This window comes from Leucopleurus acutus, assembly GCF_964270905.1.
Source record: "Leucopleurus acutus genome assembly, chromosome: 11".
NCBI classification, from domain to species: domain Eukaryota; kingdom Metazoa; phylum Chordata; class Mammalia; order Artiodactyla; family Delphinidae; genus Leucopleurus; species Leucopleurus acutus.
Genome location: NC_139152.1, coordinates 42,219,871 through 42,235,402, shown reverse-complemented (window position 1 = coordinate 42,235,402; position 15,532 = coordinate 42,219,871). Strand labels below are relative to the sequence as shown.

Sequence of the window (15,532 nt, the reverse complement as noted above, 5' to 3'; positions counted from 1 at the left end):
GGCAGTGGTCTACTTGCTGGCAACATGCTGCGCTTGCTGGTGTTCACCACGCTGGTCCTTCACGGTAAGTGGGTCATCTGGCTGGAGTTCTGTAGGGAGGGAGATAGAGCAGGAGGGTTGGAAAGTTTTCCTTAAGCCCAGGTCTGCTCTCTATCCCAGGATGGGAAGGAGACCCTGCCTGTGAGTCTAGCAAAAACTTTATTCTCCTGGAGCCCATGATAGAAAAGGTCGGGGGCCTCTGCTTGAAAGTCCCCTGAGCCATGAAGCAGAGAGAAGCCTCTTCCAGAGCCCTGGGCTCCCCCACCAACCCCACTGACAGGAAGACGTCCTCAGCGGGAATCTGGTGGCATGTGCACTGCTGTCCCTGCCCCCTGGAGAATCCCGCCAAAGCACTGTGTGTGGGAGGGGGAGGGGGGGGTCAGGGGTGGAGGGTAGGGAGCAGGGAGTCACCTCAGGCCAAGGGTGACCCTAAGCAAGGCTGAGACCATGAGGAACCTCTGGGGCCTGGCACGGCAATGTGAGATGGGTCCTTGTAACATGCCAAAGTTCTGGGGACACGTAGGGGAAGCAGAAAAGCAGAAGGCACTTAGACTTATCTGCTTTCAAAAGGGGCTCAGAGAACTCACAGCCGGGCCCCTCATTTGCTAGGGAGGAACTGTGAGTTTGCAGACAAAGCACAACTGCCACCCGCCCTCCCACCCTGAGCTGACCCCATGCTTAGTCATCACTCACTTTTCTTCTGCCCCACAAAGGACATAGTGCCCAGGACTTTCCAGAAACCAACGCCCGGGTAGTTGGAGGGACTGAGGCCCGGAGGCATTCTTGGCCCTCTCAGGTGGGTGTTCCTTCACAGCCCCAGACTGCCAACGAAATAAGAGTTGCCCGTGTCCTGATATGCAATATTATGTATGTTTGTGTATATCCTTATCAACAGGAAGCTCTCCAGCCGCCTGGATTCTAGCTTTAAAAGATGAATGGGACGAGGCTTAGGAATTTTTTTCTAAGTGCAAGACACCAACCACACTCACTCTCCGAGGCACACACCCAAACACAAACCACATTTACACTCCCAGCAATACCTCTTGTGCCACACTAGCAAGACTGTGTGCCAGACCCACACCTCAGACTCTACACACCTTCACACACACACACACACACACCCCACTCCACGCAATTCGTGTCACACATGCAAACACACCTCTGCCCCCAAATGGAGCACGTTGCTCGTTTGGCTATTTAAAGAGTTTCCACTTTCAAAATAGGGCAGCTAGGCTGTGATTTAAGCAATTCTAAAAGTGTAAAACTGGCAAATTCACTGGTGAATAGCCATACTTTGAGAGAAATCACTGCGATTAGAATTAAATTCAATTTACAGAAGTTTGTGCCCCAATTTTCAGGGGTAGAGCTATTGTGTGATATGAGGCAATGAAGGAGGAGGCGTGAACTGATGAAAATGAATACTCCGGTGGTGTTTCTAAGTATCTGCTGGGGTGAGGGGACAGGGTGTATCTTCAAAACTTCGGAGGGGAGTTCTGGGGACCTAAGTTTGTGGCTTAGGTGATGGAGCAGTTCCATGGCTACATTTCCTTCCCAAGAGGGAATGGAGGTAGAAGGACCTGGGTTCCTGGCCCTTTGCAATAATATAGAGTAACGATGCTGAATGCACTGTGTGTGAATGTCTTTACTCCCCCTTCCATGTACACAGCAAACATCACCAAACGACGGAACACTCTTTTCTGCTGGTCCCAGGGGCATCTACACGCCCCTTCTCACCACTACTCCAGGTAGCCTCAATCGCAAAAGGTCAAATGAAAACAATTCGCCATCTCTAGCCCAGAAAGTTGGAGAACGTTTTGAGGTATGGCAGGAGTTTAAGGAGGTAACACATGGCTGGGGTCAATGCCTTTCAAGAATCACCAACCTATCCCTCTTTTCTTCTCTCCCCATCTAGATTTCCCTCCAGTACCAGTCTGGAGGTTCCTGGTTTCACATCTGTGGAGGGACCCTCATCAGACGGAACTGGGTGATGACAGCTGCTCACTGTGTGGACAAGTGAGAAACAAAGACCAGCTTTTCTGAGCCCCTGGGAGGGGAAGAGTCTGGTCCTTCTGGAGGAATATGTATGTTTGACCGCTCAGGGCAAGACTTTAAGGAGGTGTTGGGGGGCCTGCGGGGAAGTAGTAGGATATAATGGAAAGTACAAACTATAATGTCAGGCAAACTCAGGTTCACCTCCTGTCCCAGCTTCCTCTAGCTATGTGAACTTGGATGGCTTACTTAGCTCTCCAAGCTTTCCCTCCCTTATCTCTACCTACTTTGCAGAATTATTGTGAGAATTAGGTAGGTAAATATTTAAGTGCCTAGTCAACGCCTGACTGCTAACCATTTTTTCATGTTTATCGTGAGCAGTGGTTCTTAAATTTGAGCGTGGATCAGAATCACCTGCAGGGCACAGATTGCTGGGCCCAGCCCAGTAGAGTTTCTGATAGGAAGGTCCAGGTTGAGGCCTGATAATCTGCATTTCTAACAAGTTTCCAGGTTATATTGATGCTGCTGGTACAGGGACTATGCTTTAAGAACTACTGGTCTAAGACTTCCTGTGGTTAAGGCTCCATGCTTCCAATGCAGGGGGCACGGGTTCAATCCCTGGTCGGGGGGTACTAAGATCCCGCATGCCATGTGGTGTGGACAAAAAAATTTTTAAAACAGAAGAACTACTGGTCTAGAAGTTTATATGTCCCTCGAAACCCCTCTATGGGCCGAGAGCCATTATTTCATTTATGCTCAGCCCACCTCTCCCAAGTTATGAGATATTCAGCCTCTGATGTTTAGCTTAGTAAATTGGGAACATGAAGTTGATGGTAGTTTTTGTCACTTCCACAGGTTAGCAAATTGGGGATGGGAGGGTTGGTTACTTCCTCATCTTCCAGGGTCTTCCATCCTTCCACTGCCTGGGCCAGATAAGATGGATTCCTGTCCTAAAGATGAGATGTAAGATGGCTTCCCAACTTTTCTCTAAGAGGGGAAAAAGAAGGATCACTCAGGGTTTCCCTCTCTCCCTCCAGACAAATGAGCTTCCGTGTGGTGGTTGGAGACCACAACGTGAGCCAGAACGATGGCACCGAGCAGTACGTGAGAGTGCAGAGGATCGAGGTGCATCCCCACTGGAACAGCAATAATGTGGCTGCAGGGTAGGGGCAAGGCGGGGCTAGCCTGTGGCTGGGAGGTGGAGGGCTGACTGGCCAGCCATGGGGTCTTGGCTTCCTTCACATTCATGCAGGAGGACTCTGAGAATTAAGATGTTGGAGGACTTGAGAATGTTTGAAGATCTTTGGGGATTTGTTTGATCTACGCTGGTTTGCATGATTGGATCCCCTGAATCTCCTCTGCAGAGTTTAATGTTCCTGTTTTCATTGTTAGTTATTATTCATTTTATGGAATAGACTCCATCAGCAAAAGTAGATTTCTTAAAATGAATCTCACAATGAGAAAAGTCCTGCAAGACTGAGCTGTAAACTTTTGGAAAGGAAGTAGTTAAGATGGTAGCCAATTCTATAGCGTGGGTTCAAGTAATTCGGATATTTCTGCAGAGCATTTGACATCTTTCTCCTCTGAGAACTCTTCTCTGCTACGAAGATCAAAGCACTCTGCTCTTTTCCGAGTCCCCATTCACAACGAAAGAAGCGAGCTCCACTCCCCGCTGGGTTGCAGACCAGAGCTAGGCGACAATGCTGAGATCTCACCAGCAGGGGCTGCTGTTAAACGTAGAATATCCTACAATCCAAATGCGTAGTTCCTCGAATTTGAGTCTTGGCGAGTCAGTCCCCTCCTTCTTCGAAGTCATTGGTTTCCAATTCCATGGGCACACAAGGCTTAGGGAGGGCTTGTCCCTGTGCTGACTTAAAGGAAGGCCTGGTCCTGCAAGCGAGCCGTCTCCTTTCCTCCCGCAGCTATGACATCGCCCTGCTGCGCCTGGCCCAGAACGTTACCCTCAACAGCTATGTCCAGCTGGGTGTTCTGCCAAAGGAGGGAACCATCCTGGCTAACAACAGCCCCTGCTACATCACAGGTTGGGGCAGGACCATGAGTAAGTCGCCTACACTGGCACCATCAACCACATGGATCTTGATTAGGTAGCTGAGCTTCTGGGGCACTTTTTCTGTGGTCCTAGGTGTTCAGAGCCAAAGACCAGGAACCAGAGATAAAATAACTGGTTCATGAAATCAAGCTAAGAACAGGCCATGGAATAGTCAAGTCAGAAATTCTCAGATTCTTATAACCAAAAAGAAAACAAAAAAGATAGACACCTTACCTCAGAGAGTATTTTGTTACCAGCCTCTCATTTTATACATAAGGAAACTGAGGCCCAAAGAAATTAAAGACCTTAAAAAAAAAAAGAAATTAAAGACCTTGTTCAAGATCACATGACCAGGGAATTCCCTGGTGGTCCAGCAGTTAAGACTCTGCGCTCCCATTGCAGGGGGCCAGGTTCGATCCCTAGTCAGGGAACATAGATCGGGCACGGCACAACTAAGAGCCTGTATGCTGCAACTAAAAGATGACGCATGCCGCAACTAAAAGATACCGCATGCCGTAACTAAAAGATGCCTCATGCCGCAAAGAAGATCTCTCACACGGCAACAAAGATCCCATGTGCTGCAAGTGAGACCCAGCACAGCCAAATAAATAATTTTTCTTTTTTTTCCTGGCACGCGGGCCTCTCACTGTTGTGGCCTCTCCTGTTGCGGAGCACAGGCTCCGGACGCGCAGGCTCAGCGGCCATGGCTCACGGGCCCAGCCGCTCTGCGGCATGTGGGATCTTCCCGGACCGGGGCACGAACCCATGTCCCCTGCATCGGCAGGCGGACTCTCAGCCACTGCGCCACCAGGGAAGCCCAATAAATAAATATTAAAAAAAAAAATCACACGACTAGTTAGTAACTAGTTAGCTGGGGCCAGAAGGCAGGTATCCTGGCTTCCGCCTTGGTGGTCACGACACCATCACGCTGCCTTCATAGACAGTCTATAGGCTGTGGGCTGGAGTGAATGAGCCAGGGGTGGCTGCAGGTCCAGAGGAGTCGAGGCAGAGGAGGCCTCAGCTTCTTCCGGTCAATCATGGGAAGATTTCTGGAAGGAAAAGTCATTAGATGACATGGAAAGGTGGGAGAGGCTATGAGCAGAGATAGTTAACAAGGGTAGAGACAGCAGGCCTGGCACAGAAGGCTGTCAGCCATCAGACAGGATCTGAGCTCCGGAGGGGAGGCAAGGCCTTGCTGGGAGCAGCCAGTCTACTGGGGAAACCTGGGGCTGAGAGAGACACATGCTTGTAATCCAGCTCTGCTCCCAGTTCACTCAATGTCATTGTAGTTCAGTTTCCTGATCTATGTATAACATGAAAGGATTGTTGTAAGTATCCAAAGAATAATTCATGTGCAAAGCCTTTGAAAAGTCAAAAACTGCAGATAGGGCTTCCCTGGTGGCGCAGTGGGTGAGAGTCCGCCTGCCGATGCAGGGGACACGGGTTTGTGTCCCGGTCTGGGAAGATCCCACATGCCGCGGAGCGGCTGGGCCCGTGAGCCATGGCCGCTGAGCCTGCGCGTCCGGAGCCTGTGCTCCGCAACGGGAGAGGCCACAACAGTGAGAGGCCCGTACGCAAAAAAAAAAAAAAAAAAAAAAAACTGCAGATAAAGGAAAGCTCTTAAGAAATGGAAACAAGGGTGCATAGTCCCAGTTCTGCTTCACAGGATTTACAGTGTAAGGAGGAAGCAGGACAGATAAGTTATTAACAAATAAGACCATTCTAGTTACTTAATTAAAGTATCCATGAGATTAAAAAAAAAAAAAAAGCAGGCATAGAATTAGTGGTTTGGAACCTGGGAACAGTAGTCAAGGATGACTCCTTAAAGGAAGGTGCCTGTAGCTTTTATATAAAGAGAGACAAAAGGAGGATCTATGACATGCAATGGGCAGAGAAAAGGAACTTGCCCTGACCTCAGCTTTCATCAGAGCTTGGCAAGGTTTAGCCGGGTGTGGAAGGTTTTTTTCCCTGGATAGCAGCTGGGGCTGACCTCCAATGCTGTGTGTCCTGTTCAGCCAATGGGCAGCTGGCCCAGACCCTGCAGCAGGCTTACCTGCCCACCGTGGACTACGCCACCTGCTCCAGCTCCTCCTACTGGGGCTCCACCGTGAAGAATACCATGGTGTGCGCTGGAGGAGACGGAGTTCACTCTGGATGCCAGGTGAACACAGGCGGGAAGTGTCAGAAGTCTCACCCCAGGTCCCTCCCCTCTCTGTTTCCCATCCCCCACCTTTTACTCACCTATTTCACACCTACTCCCACCCCTATGTACAGACTAACCTTTGTATTCTAGCATCTGAAGGAGAATGATTCTGTGCTACTAGGTCTATATTCACAGAATCTCCAAGTTTAAAGGAACCTTAAAATTCATCTTGCCTGTTACCCTCCCCCACCTCAAAAGTTTGTATGTGGCCCAACATCTGTATGTTGGTATATGTGAGTGTTCTTTAGAAGTTATTTGTGCCCTAGATTTTTTTTTTAATAATTTTTTTTTTTTTTTTTTTTTTGCTGCGTTGGGTCTTTGTTGCTACGTGTGGCCTTTCTCTAGTTGCAGCGAGTGGAGGCTACTCTTCTTGTAGTGCATGGGCTTCTCTTGTTGCGGAACACAGGCTCTAGGCGCGCGGGCTTCAGTAGTTGTGGCTCGCGGGCTCTAGAGCGCGGGCTCAGTAGTTGTGGCTCACGGGCTTAGTTGCTCTGCGGCATGTGGGATCTTCCCGGACCAGGGCTCGAACCTGTGTCCCCTGCATTGGCAGGCAGATTGTTAACCATTGCGCCACCAGGGAAGCCCCTTTGCCCTAGATTTTTAATGGCTGCCATGGGGCTAGGCCTGGAGTGGTGGTTGTAACTGTGTATAAGTTAGCTCCCCTCCCATCAACCCCAATTTTTCTTATAGCTCCTCCACCACCACCCTTTTGACCCAATATTATTGATAGCAGAATGTATACAGGTGAATATGGTAGGGGAAAGTGCATAAAATAGTTTTATAATAGTATATATATAAATCATCTTCTATTTAGACAAGATCAATTACCAATGCACCATCTTACAGATTTCTTTTTTTTTTTAATTTTTATTGGCGTATAGTTGATTTACAATGTGTTAGTTTCAGGTGTACAGCAAAGTGAATCAGTTATCCATATACATTTATCCACTCTTTTTTTTTTAGATTCTTCTCCCATATAAGCCATTACAGGGTACTGAGTAGAGTTCCCTGTGCTATACAGCAAGTTCTTATTAGTTAACTATCTATCTATCTATCTATCTATATATATATATATATATATTTTTTTTTTTTTTATGTACGTGGGCCTCTCACTGCTGTGGCCTCTCCCACTGCAGAGCACAGGCTCCGGACGCGCAGGCTCAGCGGCCATGGCTCACGGGCCCAGCCGCTCCGCGGCATGTGGGATCTTCCCAGACCGGGGCATGAACCCGCATCCCCTGCATCGGCAGGCGGACTCTCAACCACTGCGCCACCAGGGAAGCCCTAGCTATCTATTTTATATATAGTAGTGTGTATATGTCAATCCCAATCTCCCAATTTATCCCTCCCCCACCCTTATCCTCTGGTGACCATAAGTTTGCAGATTTCTTAATGCAGTTCAACAAATATTCTTGATCATCTGCTAAATACTAGGCACTGTGTTTGATTCATCTTTGTATGAAAGATACGAAAGATACAAAGATAAATATAAACACAGTGTCTAGTGGAAGAATGGGAAGAGCAGACATAGAACAGAACATTGTAATACAATGTGGTTAAGTATTATAACAAAAATATGCATAGGGTGATATGGAAGTTCAAAAGATAGGTACTTATCTCTGCCTGTTGGTGTCGGAAAAGACTTGCCTTCCCTGAGAAACTAGAATCTGTACTGAGTCATAAAGCTTAAATAGGAGAAAGCCAGGCAAAAAAAGAGGAAAAGATATTCAGAGAGAGGGAACATGAAGAAAGGCATGGCCCAAGAACCTAGAACACATATAGAGAATTATAGGGCATTCCCTACCGTTAGAGCAGAGGTCAGGGCCCACAGCCTCCAAGCCCAGCTTGCTGCCTGTTTTTACGTGGTCCATGAGCTAAGAATGTTTTTCACATTTTTTAATGGTTGGGAACAAATTAAGAAAGGAATAATATGTCATGGCACATGAAAAATATAAAATTTCAGTGTTCGTTATAAAAAACTTTTATTGGAATACGGCCTTACTTCTTCATTACGTATTGTTTATGGCTGCTTTCATGGAGTTGAACAGTTGCAAGAGAGACTGGCCTGCAAAGCCTGAGATATTTACTCTTTGGCTCTTTACAGAAAAAGTTTGCTGACCTCTGGGCTAGAACATAAACTATTACCATACTAGGGAATGTCAGGAGATGACACTGGAGACAGGTAGGAGCCACACGACTTAGGCCTTCAAATGTCATGCTTGGGGATATGAACCTTTATCTTAGGCACTGGGAAACCACTGAAGAGTTCTAAACCGGAGAACAGCATGATCAGATTTGCCTTTTAGAAGCACTCTCTGATGACAAGGTAAGCATGTTTTTTTTTGTTTTTTTTTTGCGGTACGCGGGCCTCTCACTGTTGTGGCCTCTCCCGTTACGGAGCACAGGCTCCGGACGCGCAGCCTCGGAGGCCATGGCTCACGGGCCCAGCCGCTCCGCGGCATGTGGGATCTTCCCGGACCGGGGCACGAACCCGTGTCCCCTGCATCGGCAGGCGGACCCCCAACCACCGCGCCACCAGGGAAGCCCTAAGCATGTTTTTGAAAAGAGCAAGATTAGCAGGGAGACTGCTTAGGAGACTCTTGCAATTATCTAGGCAAGAAATCTGAGGGCCCGAATTAGGGCAGTGGAGAGGAGGAAGGAGGATCAAGAATGACTTCCAGGCATCTGATTTAAGTGATCTGGGGGAGGTGTTTGTTGCCTCTATGAGACAATATTTATAGGATTTTGGAGGGCAGGTTGAGTCTGACAAGGTGAGTCTGAGATCCCAGTGGGACATTCAGTTATAGTTAACTGGTAAGAAACTATATATAAAGAGAGTGGAGCCTGAAGGAGAAAGCTAGGTTAGAGATAAGCTTAACGGGAAATGAGATCCCTCAAAGTCCCCCACCCCCCATCCCCACCTCCTCCAGGGAAAAGTGGTAGAATGAGGAAAAAAAATAAAAAAGTGAGCTGGGGGGAAGAACTGTGATAACATAAATATTTGAGTGCTTCAGAGATAGTTGGAGGACAAAGGACCCGTAAGGATCTAAAAAAGAGATAAGAGAAAAGCATAGTAAATAAAGATTTCACAAAATCTCAGGAAATACTGATAGAGCATCACATAGTATGCGTTGCAGCCAGGAGCCGTGGTGGATAACTGAAAGTGGCTACTTCCACAGTTGGCGGGTCACTGGTAACTACAGCTAGAGCAGTTTCAGTGGAGTGGTGAGGGCAGAAGCTTGATTGAAGGGTAAGGAATGAAGAGGCAACACTGAGTCATTTGTAGAGATGTGGATGGACCTAGAGTCTGTCATACAGGGTGAAGTAAGTCAGAAAGAGAAAAACAAATATCGTATATTAACACATATGTGGAATCTAGAAAAATGGTACAGATGAACCTATTTGCAGAGGAGGAATAGAGACGCAGACGTGTGGACATGGGGCAGGGGGCAGGGAAGGGGCGGGTGGGATGAATTGGTAGATTGGGTTTGACATAAATACACTACCATGTGTAAAATAGATAGCTAGTGGGAACCTGCTCTATGGCACAGGGAGCTCAACCCAGTGCTCTGTGATGACCTAGATGGGTGGGATGGGGGGGAGGTCCAAGAGGGAGGGATATATGTATACATATAGCTGATTCACTTTGTTGTACAGCAGAAACTAACTCATCATTGTAAAGCAATTATACTCCAATTTAAAAGAAAGAAAGAAAGAAACATAGCAAAGAACGTAGAATACTCTTTCAAGAATCTTGGATGAAAGTGAGGAATTTTACAAGTCTGGTAGCTTTAAGGAGGATGACAGTCATGGAGGGGGTGGATCTTTTAAGAGGGAAGAAAATTAAGTGTGTTTCTGGGCAGAGAGGAAAGGATCCTGTAGCGTTGGAGAGAGGGAAAAAATGGATGACACAAGATCCCGGAGGAGAAGGAAGAGATGAACCAAGAGCACAGGTGGAGCTGGCCTTGAACAGAAGAGGGACACAAAAATGTGCATGGACATGAAAGAGAGTGCAGGCTGGGTAGCTGGAAGTTGGCAGGTGTTCTGCAATCTTGCTTCTATTTACTCATGAACTAGGAGTCAGATTAAATGCTGAAAATGAAGGGACAAGGGTTGTTTGTGTCTGGACTGATTAAGGTGAATGGGTTTAGAAAGACTGGCCTCCATGATGTTACTGATATAGGCTGAGGTTGGAGACCATGCAATAATCATAATGGATATATGATTCACTCCATTCAAAGATCTAGTTGTAGGGAATGGATTAATCCAGGGCTGGGTTTTCATGCATTATTGGGACATAAAGACAAGATTGCAGATCAAATGCAAGCTCCAAGCTAGGTGGAGAAGGAGGCTGGTAGGCTGGCTGAAATAGTAGAATCAAAGATTAAAGGGTTTTTTGTGTGTTTGTTTTAAAGATTTTTTTTTTTTTTTTGATGTGGACCATTTTTAAAGTCGTCACTGAGTTTGCTACAATATTGCTTTTGTTTTATGTTTTGGCCCTTTGGCCGCAGGGCATGTGAGGTCCTGGCTCCCCAACCAGGGATCGAACCCAGACACCCCCCCCCACCCCCGCACTGGAAGGCTAAGTCCCAACCACTGGAAGGCTAAGTCCCAGCCACTGGACCGCCAGGGAAGTCCCTAAAGGGTTTTTTTTGGTGAGCATTTAGAACTACAGAAGTAAGGTGAGCAACTCATCCCAATTTTCCCAGGACTTCCCCAGTGTCAAATGAAAACAAAACAAAACCGCACAGCCTAAAAGTTGAGAGTTATGTTTTATTCAGTGATCTTACTAAGGACTATAGCCCGGGAGACAGCCTCTCAGACTGCTCTGAGCAACTGTTCCAAAGAGGTAAGGGAAGGAGCCAGGATATATTAGAGTTTTTGCTGAAAATAAAACATGGAGACAACCATCAAAGATTACTGCTAATAACAAGAAACAGACATTTCAAGTGAATGATTTTAGTGTTTTTCTGTGTATGGGAAGATGCAAGACTCTGGGCTTACAGAAATCATTCCTTTGATATGCATCGTAACTATCTAGGGCCAGTATCATTTTTCTCCATCCTGAAATCCCCTCAGGATGTAGAAGGTGGCTGCAGTGGCTGGTGGCTTGATGGCGGGCAACATTCATTGTTTCCCAGAATGGAAGGCAAAATTCTTTGTTTACTGACATGGCAGGCAACATTTGTTTGTCCACACCAGTGTCAAAACTTAGAAGTCCTATATCCTGGGAACCCTACCTGCAAGTTGGGGCAAAAAAAAAAAAAAAAAAAAAAGATGAACACAGAAGTCAAGCTCTTACAGGTCCTCACCAGCCACCTTCACCTATAACCTCTAAAGGTTTAACCTTTTTGAGTTTAATTTACTTCGCTCTCTCTCAAGGCCTCTCTGAAAAACTAGAGTACTTTTCTTCTTGCTGCCACTCCAGATAGGCAATTCTCTGAAGCGATTGTGTCGCCAGGTCTCTTCCCACTGGAATTTCCCAAATATTGTGTCTCTGTTTTCTGGGCTTTCAGATTTCTGGGTCCCAGCCCTTTTCCTCAGAGTGGATTCACTAAGCCCCTCTCACCTCAATCCACCGTCTCCCACCGAGCTCTTTCCCAGCTCTTCCTTCTGCCCTGATATCCTCAGCCACACCCCCCATCGCTACAGTCTTTGTTTCTTTTCAGGTCAATTAGCATAAGAAAATCATATGATATACAATTCAATTACCTTCCATTCCTCTAGCTTAGAAATACTATCAAACCCCTATTAGAATTTGAGTGGAAGATATTTAAACTGTTTTGTTTTGTGTTGAGTACAATAGTCTAAAGGAAGCATCTTCTTTTCCTAAACATAGTTGGGATGGGGTACAGCTATTTCCTTTTTAAAAGAGTTATCCGCAATTTGAACTTTTGGTCTCTTTCCCTAGTTCTTCTTTTTTTAAGTTTTAATTTTTATTGAAGCTATGTGTATTAAACTGCTTAAGGTGGCCAGTAAAACTGTGAGGCCTAATAGTGGGAAAGAACAGTCATAGTGTTCCTTCCGCCACCTCAAGCTCTCCCTCCCTAGAGGGGACCCCTGTCAACTCTTCAGCTGATTTCTTTCAGTGTCTACTCCCACCTCTCTGAAAGCATATACTTATATTGCCACTTAATTTTTCAGCTCAGGCATTATGCAAGGTGTGCAACCTCTCTTCCTTTTACACATATATACTTGCCCCCAGCATGAACTTTTCTATCTGCACCCACAACCTCCCCAAATAATTTTGATTAAATTAACATTTAGTATTTATTATGATTATGTAAAATGCTATTCCCTGCATAATTTTGTTTTCCCTGGGGTTAATAATTGTCTTTTTAAATTTGCATAATGTATACTCAATTTATCACCAGTTCAGCCCCAAACTCTCCACTAATTTATAAGTGACCTATTTTATCTTCTCTTGTTCTGTATCTTGGTATGGGTCTATCTGCATTCATTTTGAGAGACACTGAGTGGGTTTCTTCATTCTGGAAACTCCAGATCTTTGCTTCTGAAAATGTTTATTTATTGATCATTTCCTCCCCTCCATTTTTATTTTCTCTTTCTAGAATTTCCATTATTCACACATCTACCTCCTAAATTGGTCCTCTTATTTTCATATTTTCTCTCTATATATTTTGTCTGCTTTACCTCCTAACCCAATCTTTCATTTCTACTATCATATTCATAATTTCCAAAGGCAGGCTCTTTTTGTTTCTGAATGCTCTAATAGCTTGCTGTTCTTGTATCATGGATGCAATATTAATCATAGTTTTGTTGTTTATATTCTTCTCCCTGCATAATCTTGGTTGCCTTCATTTTTTATTTCTTTCCCTTTGTTTTGATCTTTATTTATTTTTTTAAATAAGGAGGTTTTAAATTTTTATTTATTTATTTTTTAATTTATTTTATTTTTGCCTGCATTGGGTCTTTGTTGCTGCGCGAGGGCTTTCTCTAGTTGCCGTGAGCGGGGGCTACTCTTTGTTGCGGTGCGCGGGCTTCTCATTGCAGTGGCTTCTCTTACTGCGGAGCACAGGCTCTAGGCGTGCGGGCTTCAGTAGTTGTGGCTCACGGGGCTCTAGAGCGCAGGCTGAGTAGTTGTGGCGCACGGGCTTAGTTGCACTGCGGCATGTGGGATCTTCCTGGACCAGGGCTCGAACATGTGTCCCCTGCATTGGTAGGCGATCCGTAACCACTGCGCCACCAGGGAAGCCCCTTGATCTTTATAATTGAGGCTTTCTTCAGATGTTTGGTCATCCTTGACCATATGCTCTTATTTCAGAGTCGGACAGTGAAGAGCTGATAGGTAGCTCTGAGCCTTAGGTGGTGTTCATCTATAGTGAACTGCTTTGTCAGGGGATCTGGCTAGGCCATTTCATTGGGGGACTTACAATGTTAGTATCTTTAGATCTTCCCTCTTGTGCTGGTCAGATTCTCCAAAGAAATATCTTCCAATTTTATGTCTGGAATCACAGAACTGACATTCTGGGAACTGAGTAAGGAAACGAGTGTCAAGGTCAAAGTCTGTAAACTCCGGTTTGTCTGATTCTAAGCCCGAGCACGTAACCACTACCCAATACATCACTTTCTCTTCTCTTTACGCCAGTTTAATTTAACATGTTTTGACTACCTACCCTGTGTCTAAAGGCTAAGTCTAATTAGACCCGTTGGTCTGAATGCTGGGGATAAATAAATCATTAGAACAACTTACTCCCCTCACCCCAGGTTCAATTTAAGTCAGTAACAGCTATTGAGCCTGAGATGTTCAAAGTTCTATGCTAGCATCGTGGAGAGGAAAATATCAGTAAGATGCAGTTCCTGTCTCAAGAAGCTCACAGATAAGCGTGGGAGATAGAAACAAATTATGAAACCAAAACACAAGGCAGAACGTGACATGAGTGCTACAAAAGAAAGGAAGAAGTGCTATGGTCGTTTAGAAAGGAAGAGGAGGTTCATCTTGATTGAGGGGATATGAAGGAAGTGGGGATCTTAATTGGAGCTTTTAAACAGTACAGGATTGTACAAACAGAGATGGGGGTGGGTGGGTGTAAGCAGAAACAAAGGCCCAAAGATCAAAAGATGTGGAGTTTTAGGACACTGCTTCTCCTTTCCACAGGGTGATTCTGGGGGTCCCCTTCATTGCTTGGTGAATGGCCAGTACACTGTCCACGGTGTGACCAGCTTCGTGTCCAGCCTGGGCTGTAATGTCTCCAGGAAGCCCACAGTCTTCACTCGGGTGTCTGCTTACATCTCTTGGATAAATAACGTGAGTCCTCTCAAATGGTTTGAAATAGGGTTACCTGGAGACCCAAGCACTGGCTGGGTTGGGGAGCAAAAGTTAAGCGGGGGAGGCCATCCTCTTCCTCACCGCATTCAAATGTTTACTCCTTTCCCTTCCTCCAGAGTGTACTTTCGCTCGATAACGTTGCCGTCCTGAGTTCCACTTCACATACCCACTAAGAATGCTTCACTGTATTGTTTACTGCTTAGGGTAAGGTGGGTGGTGGCAACAGCAGATCTGAACCAGGTACATATCAGTGCTGTCCAAAGTCAAAGCCAAGGGGAAAATGGCTTCCCTCTCCTGGGCGAGGGAAGAGGCACTAACCTTCTCCTCCACCAGTTCTTTCTAAGGGCATCATGGGAATTCGCTCTACCCTTTGCCAAGAGGTTTTACCACCTTAAACAATGCTTGAGGGTTAGGTGAGACTATACCTACACTGACCTGGTGGTAGAGCCTCACACCTATACCCTCCAGTCTTCAAACACATTCTGGAGTCTTGTGGTATGAACCTTGACTCACAACCGATTCAAGGTCTGCCCTTGACACTAAGTCTTGAGTATGTGCCTATAACACTGAATTGTCCTGACACAGCTGAGAACTACTTCCTGCCCCCCCGCCTCATAAACCCAGTACAGGGCCATGCTCAACTGGGAGCCCTGAAGGGAAAAGAAAGGAGGTGGGCAGAAGTTACTGACTGGATATAACCGGTTTTTCGTTCAGGTCACTGCCAACAACTGAACATTTTCTTGTGTCCAACGGCCTTCCCAAGATGATTCTTAGATCCACAGCAGGACTTGAGGCCATCCAGGAAAAACCATTCTAACAGACTACTGAGCCAGATGCAGAAATGCAAATAAAATTGAATATATATATTACCCTGTGTCTTTTTATTTGTAATTAAGCCCTCTAGTGGAAATGCAGTTATAGGGCCTGAGTTGGATTTCACCACATTTCTAGGCTCGTTCTT

The 15,532-nt window shown here is 45.9% G+C and overlaps 1 protein-coding gene across 1 annotated transcript; it reads left to right on the top strand.

Annotated features, from left to right (window-relative positions):
• Positions 1-24: 24 nt before the first annotated feature.
• On the top strand, positions 25-15,303 carry CELA1 (chymotrypsin like elastase 1; the record flags this gene model as incomplete). The annotated part of the gene is made up of 9 exons (XM_082850436.1): positions 25-64; positions 753-835; positions 1,706-1,858; positions 1,952-2,052; positions 3,066-3,191; positions 3,951-4,087; positions 6,094-6,239; positions 14,401-14,550; positions 15,286-15,303. 9 exons carry the CDS (start codon positions 25-27, stop codon positions 15,301-15,303), a joined length of 954 nt encoding a protein of 317 aa, XP_082706562.1.
• Between the last annotated feature and the right edge of the window lie 229 nt (positions 15,304-15,532).